The sequence below is a fragment of the Gopherus evgoodei genome, chromosome 1 (genome assembly GCF_007399415.2).
Source record: "Gopherus evgoodei ecotype Sinaloan lineage chromosome 1, rGopEvg1_v1.p, whole genome shotgun sequence".
Classification (NCBI taxonomy): domain Eukaryota; kingdom Metazoa; phylum Chordata; order Testudines; family Testudinidae; genus Gopherus; species Gopherus evgoodei.
In genome coordinates this window covers 244,351,033-244,360,282 of record NC_044322.1, presented here as the reverse complement: position 1 = coordinate 244,360,282, position 9,250 = coordinate 244,351,033, and the positions used below count along the sequence as shown (strand labels likewise).

Sequence of the window (9,250 nt, the reverse complement as noted above, 5' to 3'; positions counted from 1 at the left end):
GACCACGCAGAGCTCATCAGCACAGGTAACAATGCAGTCTCCTGAGAATAGAAAAAGAGCACCAGCATGGACCGCACGAGAGGTACTGGATCTTATCGCTATATGGGGAGAGGATTCAGTGCTAACAGAACTCCGTTCCAAAAGATGAAAAAATATTTGAAAAAATTTCTAAGGCTATGATGGGAAAAGGCCACACCAGGGACTCAGTGCAGTGCAGAGTGAAAGTTAAGGAGCTCAGACACGCATACCAGAAAACCAAAGCAGTAAACGGAAGATCCGGGTCAGGGCCGAAAACATGCCGCTTCTACGCTGAGCTGCATGCAATTTTAGGGGGCTGCGCCACCACTACCCCCTCCTTGTCTGTGGATTCCGAGGTGGGGGTTATAATCTCAACCATGGCTGAGGATTCAACGGAGGGGGAAGATGAGGAGGATGAGGAAGAGGAGGACAACCTTGCAGCAAGCACACAGCACTCCGTTAGCCCCAACAGCCAGGAGCTTTTTGTGACCCAGACGGAATTACCCTCCCGCCACTAGCCCAGACAGTGAAGCCATGGAAGCGACCTCTGGTGAGTGTACCTTTGTAAATATAAAACATGGTTTAAAAGCAAGCCTTTTTTAATGATTGATTTGCCATGAGGGCTTGGGATGCATTCACAGCCAGTAAAGTTACTGCAAAAGTTTGTTAACATGTCTGAGGATGGAGCGGAAATCCTCCAGGGACATCTCCATGAAGCGCTCCTGGAGATACTCCAAAAGCCTTTGCAGAAGGTTTCTGGGGAAGGCAGCCTTGTTCCATCCACCATGGTAGGACACTTTACCACGCCATGCATGTAGCAAGTAATCGGGTATCATTGCATGACAAAGCATAGCTGCGTATGGTCCTGGTGATTGCTGGCATTCAAGAAACATCCGTTCTTTATCTCACTCTGTTATCCTCAGCAGAGTGATATCGTTCATGGTAACTTGGTTGAGATTAAGGAATTTAATTAAGGGGACAGAGATGGCCATTTTCCTACTGGGCTGTTGCTTAAAATAAATCCTTCCTTGCACGTAGCAAAGCGGGTGGAGAGGAGGAAGGATAGCACTGAGCTTTTTAGCATTTGGCCAGCAGGAATCTTCCCAGCTAGCAGCCACGCAGTGGGGGGGGGGGGGAAGGGGGGTGATTAGCAGTGATCTTCCATGATACCAGCCATGTGGTGGGGGGAGGGGTAAAGCAATCCTAGAGAATGGGAGTGGGGAGGGGAGGGGTTGGGGTCTGCTGCTGCTTGTTAACAGGAAAGAAGCATCAGAGGGCACTGTGTATATGAAGGCTGGAGAAGCTGTGGCTTACCATGACCGCATGCAAGCTGAATTGCGATGCCCGGACCTGCGTCTGTGAGATCTGTAACACCAGAGCCCGCAGGCACTCAATATTAAAAGTTTCCAAACGCGACCTTGTAGTGAAATCACATGTGCTATGTAAGGTGAATAGTGTTGTTCACTGTGAAAGAGTATAACCATTGTTCTGTAAAATGTATCTTTTTAAATACTTCTCTCCCTCTTTTCCCTCCCTCATGCAGCTGCACATTTTTCAAGCCTCCCTACTCCATCCCAAAGGCTAGCTCAGATAAGGCGGAGGAAGAAGAGGACGCGAGATGAAATGTTCTCTGAAATCATGGAAGTAACCCGCAATGAAAGAGCTCATCTGAGGGAGTGGAAGGACGTGGTAGCCAAGTACAGGAAAGATGCCAGTAAATGTGAGGATAGGAGACACACTCGAGATGAGAGGTGTAGGCAGGAAGATCAGCGGTGGCGGGTGCAACGCTGGAGCTGCTGTGTGATCAAACTGACATCCTCCAACGTCTGGTGGATCTTCAGGAAGAGCAGCGGGGTCACACAGTGCCGCTGCAGCCCATGTTTAACCACCCTCAGTACTCACCCTGTTCCATATCTTCCTCACCCAGATGTGTAAGAACGCATGGGGGAAGGCTTTGTGCAGCTGCCCACTCCACCCCCATGGATGGTCCAACCAAAAGGCTGTCATTATACTGATATGTGCTTAATGGCCTTTTCCTTCCCTCCTATCCTCCTCCCAAACCACACCCGGGATACCTTGTTAATTCTCTTCCTCTTTTTATAATTAAATGCTTTTTAAACAATAGTGACTATTTCAATAGGCAAGCTGTAATCGAAGGGGGAGGGTGGGTGGCTTACAGGGAAGGAGTCAATAAAGAGGGGGAGGTTCATGAAGGGGAAACAAACAGCAGTCACACAGTACCCTGGCCTGTGCTGAAACTCGTTTTCAAGGCCCTGATGCGCACCGCTTCCTGGTGAGCTCTTCTAATTGCCCTGATGTCTGGTTGTGCGTAATCAGCGGCCAGGTGATTTGCCTCACTCTCCCACCCCGCCATAAAGGTCTCCCCCTTACTTTCACAGAGATTGTGGAGCACACAGCAAGCAGCAATAACAAAGGGGACATTGGTTTGGCTGAGGTCTGAGCGAGTGAGTAATGTGTGCCAGTGAGCCTTTAAATGGCCAAATGCACATTCTACCACCATCCTGCACTTGCTCAGCCTGTAGTTGAACACCTCCTGACCACTGTCCAGGCTGCCTGTGTATGGCTTCACGAGCCATGGCATAAAGGGGTAGGCTGGGTCACCCAGGATAACGACAGGCATTTCAACATCCCCAACTGTTATTTTCTGGTCCGGGAAGTAAGTCCCTTGTTGCAGCCGTTTAAACAGAGTAGTGCTTCTGAAGACGTGAGTGTCATGAACTCTTCCTGGCCATCCCACATGGATGTTGGTGAAACGTCCCTTGTGATCCACCAGTGCTTGCAGCACCATTGAAAAGTACCCCTTGCGGTTTATGTACTGGGTGCCCTGGTGCTCCAGTGCCAAGATAGGGATATGGGTTCCATCTATCGCCCCCCCCACAGTTAGGGAATCCCATTGCAGCAAAGCCATCCACTATGACCTGCACATTTCCCAGAGTCACAACCTTTCGTAGCAGCAGCTTAGTGATTGCTTTGGCTACTTGCATCACAGCAGTCTCCAGCGTCAATTTGCCCACTCCAAATTGATTCCCGACTGACCGGTAGCTGTCTGGCGTTGCAAGCTTCCAGAGGGCTATTGCCGCTCGCTTCTCCACTGTGCGGGCTGCTCTCATCTTGGTATTATGGCATTTCAGGGCAGGGGAAAGCAAGTCACAAAGTTCAAAGAAAGTGCGCTTACGCATGCGAAAGTTTTGCAGCCACTGCGAATCGTCCCACACCTGCAAAACTATGCGGTCCCACCAGTCTGTGCTTGTTTCCCAGGCCCAAAATCAGCATTCAATAGGTAGAACCTCCCCCATTAACAGCAGGAGCTCCAAAGCGCAGGGGCCCACGATTAGGGAGAATTCAGTGTCCATGTCCTCATCACTCTCGTTGCCGTGCTGCTGTAGCTGCCTCCTCCTCGCCTGCCTTTGCAGTTCATGGTTCACCATAGACTGCACGAGGTGTTTACAACGTCCACGATTGCGCTATTGATCTGAGCAGGATCCATGCTTGCTGTGCTATGGCGTTTGCTCAGTTCACCCAGGAAAAAAGGCGCGAAATGGCTGTCTGCTGCTTTCAGGAAAGGAGGGGTGAGGCTGTACCCAGAACCACCCACGACAATGATTTTTGCCCCATGAGGCACTGGGATCTCAACCCAGAATTCCCAGGGGCAGGGAAGACTGCAGGAACTATGGGATAGCTACAGAATAGCTACCCACAGTGCAACACTCTGGAAATCAATGCTAGCCTCGGACCATGGACGCATACCGCCCAATTAATGTGCCTAGTGTGGCCGCGTGCAATCGCCTTTATAGTATCTGTTTTATAAAACCGGTTTATGTTAATTCAAAATTATCCTGTAGTGTAGACATAGCCTGAGGCTCCTCTGCAGCTGCTTCCTGCCCAGTCTCTGCTGCTTTCCCACAGGTTCTGCACTACCAGATCTGGTTGCAATATCTACCACTCACAACCTGTTCATGCACAGAGTGAACTCTACCCATAACTCCCCTGCATTCAACTTCCCTGTTACTCCAAATTTACTATGCAGCCACCACTCCTTCAGAGCAAGATTATTTGCTGGGTCAGATTCTTCCATAGAGTTGCTGGTTCCTCCCACTATGGATCAGGGGAATGGGATGACATCCATCATAGATGGTCGGTGGGAAGGAAACTGAAGGGAATGGTAGTTTCCTGCTTAGCTGATTTAAACAAAGCATTCTTGAGACTACTACATGTTAGAAACAGTAAGTCAGATACGATTTGCAAGTTAAAGATAATGGCACAGAAGAAGTGAGACAGATGGTGGGGAGGGGGAAGGGAAACAACTACATCTTAAGTCTGTTTTCTGCTATTGTTTTTATATATCAAGCACATAGTTAAAATACACTATTCAGAAACACAAAATAAAATCAAGTACAGCAATTGTTTCAAGATACATTTTGAAGCAAAACAGTGAGCTTCCAAAGAAATACAATGCCCAGTTCTGTAACAAAGTGCAAAAAGTCAGTACAATCACTTCTATGAAAATATTTCCTGTTTAAGTACGTGCACATGTGCAGGTAGAATGTCAGTGTGCAACCAGGCACCTATAGGCCACTTACATACATTGGTCTACATTTAATAAAAAACATAACATTTGTACTCATCTTTGAAATTAAAAATTGATTGACATTTGAGCTTGCCAGCATAAAAGCCTGGCAGTTATCATCCTGCAGTTATAATAAAAGTAGGGTGGACCAGTACTGCTTTTAGGTCTTAAGCCATATGCTATGTAGAATTGGGCATCTACTCCACATTCACTTCAGTTCTGATCCACTGTGATGTTAATGTACAATACTAAAAAAATTCAAACACTAGACTGTCTGCAAGCTTATAGATGGAAAAACCACCAGGATGGATTTATAGCAAAAAGCAAGAGTAATGGTTTGGCAGGGATCTCTCAAAACACTTAATTTTCTACTCATACATTCCCTTTTACAATGAAATCTCCCACACCTTCAGCCTTAGGTCCTGTCAATGCTTAACTTGGAACAGAATTTGGAAACTGTTTTTGAATGTATTTCCAGCAAAACAGGCCAAAAATTATTCAAAGTTAGTTTTGTTTGGAACAATATTTAAACTCACTTTCCAAATTCTATTCCAGGGCCAGTGTACATGGCATCATAGTCAAAAGTTAATATCAAAGCTACAAACTTTAGTTGTATGTCAGAAATTAACAAATTCCCCACATTTTCAGAATATTTATCAAGATCAATTGTTGTCCTACCACCAACCTTCCCTGTGATCTAACAAATTATTTTTCAGCATCATCTCGGTCTCAGTAATTATTACAGCTTTGATTAACTAGTTCAGCGCCACAAAGAACACTTAGCACGTTAAGGATGAACCTACTATGGCCAACCATTCCCAGAAACATAAGCCAGCACAACAGTGCAGTCCCCTGAAGTTTCCTTATGCCATCCCATTAAAGGGTTTAATCTATTTGTGCAAGTTTTGTTTAATAAATTTCAGTGATCTGCATTTTTTCATGTCACCAGTATTATTTTAAGTAGTTGATCTGCAGATCGCCCACTAGGACAAAATTCAGTAGTAAAATGTAAAAATCTCTGTTTATATGGGATAAGAAAAATGTTAGGCATGGGCGTGTGTCAAATTTCAGATCCAGATCTGAACTTCACTAAAGTTCTAGGGGCTTGGGTCCGTCTCTAATATACATATGTAAAATATACGTACACTTTAAAGCATATGCATGCAAAGAAAAACAAAATCTTGGTGCATTTTTCCTTAGGCAGTGTTACAGGCAAGGATGAAGCCTAACAAGCCACTTTACAAAACCTGCAGCAGCCACATGGCATCCTGCCATCGACAACATGCTTTTACTTGCACACTTCTAATGAGTATAGGCAAGGCCATGTATGTTCAGGATTTGGGAATGACAGACAGGATTGTTACACAAGAGAATTCTTGCTCAGGTTGACTAATACACCCAGCTTTCCTGATCATCCTGATTGTTACTGTAGGGTTGTTGGTAACTTTACATCATCAAACCTTTGGATGCATATTTAAGATAAAGTTAGTCAAAGGAACATGTCAGTTTCAAGCTCCCAGGGTGTCACTGCAAACAAAAATGATAACATTCAGCTACAGTGCCATCCAGACTTTCCCTAAAATCTTTTTCTAACTTGACTGGAACTGTTCTTTTATGTTCTCTTGTAGAAATCTGAATACGAGGGACCAGATCCTCAGCTAGTGTAAATCCACATTGATTGTTCCCTGGACATGCGGGGCTATGCCATCTTGCACCACCTGAAGATCTTGTCCAAGGTCTTTGTTAGTAAATTTTGTTTTTTTTTTGTCTGCTAGAAACAGGGATTTACTTTCTAGTTTCTGACAGATGAGCCAACAAAAGCTGCCTTGTTTGCTATCAACACCATCTAAGCTGTTGCCAATAATTAGGGATTGTTCAGTGGCTTGTGCTCTCTTTGCTGTCTACAAAAACAACAGGTGTGCATACATGAATATATATGTATGTTTCTCAGAGACAAAGTGATTAAGCTAAAAAAAAAAAATCAGGATTGAGGCCATACTGCAGTAGATAAATTTAATGTAGGCCACATTCTAGGACTAAAAGCCTTAACAGTGTGAGTACTGGAAAACACATTTCCATAGCTGCTCCATATCCTCCATGAAGTACTGATGCGCCAACAGATCAGAGAATACTGTCCACACCCTACCATAGCATAGATTGGAGCAGAAGTATGTGTTCCTGAGAGACTTTAGGCCCAATTATTCCTCAGTGAATGACAAGGTTCCCATTGACTTCAATGGGAGCAGGATAAGGTCCAAGCTGAGGTATGTTGAACTAGTTCTATAGTTTATGTTTAAAGATAATGACTTGTTATTTCCTTGGTCAGATCATTAGTGAAATTGTTGTTTGTACATACTCCAAATAATACAACACAAACTAAACCAAAGAAACATGCTCAAGGGCAATGAAGTGGGGGGTTTTTGGTTTGTTTTTGTTTTAAATAAGATGCTTTTGAAAAGCCCACAAGGGAATTAGGTGCCTAACGCCCATTAACTTTCAGTAGGAGTATGGCACCTAATTTTTTCCATATGCTTTAGAAAATACAACTGTTAAACCAACATACCCTTTTCCAACATTTAAACAGATCTTGAAAGGTAATTTTTCCATCTGAACAACAAGCAGGAGAAATTTAAGAAGATATTATGCCAAATTTGCTGTTGTGTATGTGAATATATACTGTTTAGTTTGCTTTTCCCCATCATCAGAAGGAGTGTAACAAGAGGGTATAATGAGGATGCTTTACGTTTATATGAGTTTTAAGTGCATTACTACAGTATATTTTACTATCAGACATTGTGTGCTTTGTAAAATAAAGAGGGTTAAAAAAAGCAATATATACGGAAATGATCTGCAGGAGACATCAGATATGTACTGATTATTTTGAGAATAACCCTTTGTTTCTCCATTGTCTACTGAACTGCATGATGCCAGATTTTTGTCTGCTTGTATGTTCAGAAATTGCATTTATTTGTTTTTTGCCCAACCTTTCTGATACACACACACATCCTTTGCATTTAAAAGAAGCAATTAATAAAATACAAATTATACTTCTGCACTGAGTTCTCAAAGAAGCAGAAATGGTGGGATCCTGGATACATTTTTCATTGTAAAATTCAGTACAGGACTACCAACTAGTCGTCGTCATCCTCAAGCTTAAGCTTCTTTGCTTTAGGTTTGTTCTCACAATGACGCCGATTCTGTGCTTTTGTCTTCTTTGCAGCAGAGTTTTGGATGGTCTCAGAGATGTCTTCTCGTACGTTTCCACCAATCCCTCCAGAATTAGAAGACTGAGGAGATTTGACCTGTGGATCATAAACACAGCTCAATTAAGACTAAAACTCTTTCTCTTTCCTCAATATATATTGAGAACATACTATAATGATCAAGCCTTATTAAGGGTGATGCAGAGATGAGTTCTTTTTGTGGCCATTGTTCCGCTCCTTTACAACAGCATCTGCGAGATGTTCCTGTGGCATGTCCAAATTTCTTCAAAAGATAATGCACACAGGGCAGCATTAACAGTGTATTATGCCCCACAGTACCTGCTACATTCAGGAGAATGATGCAGCTGAACCTGAAATACCCCTTTAAAGGCAGTAACATCTATGACAAATACATATGATGTAGCAACGACACATTCTATTAAGCTGCTGTATGTAAATACTTGAGATTTTCAGACTAGTCAGAGTAATTATTTCACACATTCAAATGACCAATTCCTGCTAACGATAAAGCCAACATGGCTGTTGAGCAATCAACTGCAGCGTCATTAGAGGTGATCAAGATTCCGATTCTGTAAACTTTTGCTCACGTGGCACAGTTCTTACACGAGCAAAATATGGCAGGATCTGTACCTATTTTAACTTTATGTCCAAATAGCTATAGAATGTAAGTGGTCCCTAATTTTATGGAAGTGCCACTCTTGTTAATCTGTATTTTAATTGGAAATAGAGAGGCAAGTTAAAATAGCATTTACAGACTGCTTCAGTTATATTTAAATAGTGACTACAGCAACAATTCTTTTAAACAAGTCTAAACACTGGTCCAAGTTCTTGTTACATAACAAGTTGTTAATTCCTATTACCTCAACTAAAACTGATAGCATTGCTAAGGATTTGCATAGGTATAACTGGAAAGAATATGTTGCTACAGCTACATAGCTTTTGACTTTTTATTGTAAAAAGGGTTTCAAATATAAATCAACATCACTATAATGCCTAACGTGGAATCCGTAACTTATGAGAGCTGTGAGAGACACTTCACAGTGACAATTGTTAAGTCTTGTGGTTTAATATTACCTAGAATTATATTCTTGCTGAAATAGGATTCTAAATGCATTCATCACTCATGTTAATTCCATTGTATTACACACAGGCAGAATGAGTAAATCTGCTCAAGTGAAGGTAAAGAGAACACGACACTTCTGAACTTTTTTTTTTTTCAAATCTGTACTGAACTTTTCCCCCTTCCTCCTCACCCTCTTACATTTTGCATCTTAAGATGTGTAACTGGAAAGACACTACTGCCAAAGGATCAAAAGAAACATATTTAATGAGGCAGAGGGGGAATACACTGAGGAAAACATTCTTAAATTTGCACATAGTAAACAGGCACTAACCAGCTGTGGTAAATACTAATGGAAAA

General features: G+C 42.7%; 1 protein-coding gene across 2 annotated transcripts in view; it reads right to left on the bottom strand.

Annotated features, from left to right (window-relative positions):
* Window positions 1-4,363: 4,363 nt before the first annotated feature.
* Window positions 4,364-9,250, bottom strand: part of RECQL (RecQ like helicase) — a 30,674-nt gene continuing 25,787 nt past the window's right edge. For both annotated transcript variants that reach the window (XM_030541571.1, XM_030541581.1), the window contains one exon: window positions 4,364-7,908. In XM_030541571.1, the coding sequence (XP_030397431.1) occupies window positions 7,738-7,908 (171 nt within the window). In that variant the 3' untranslated portion in view covers window positions 4,364-7,737. The remainder of the gene's footprint in view (window positions 7,909-9,250) is intronic.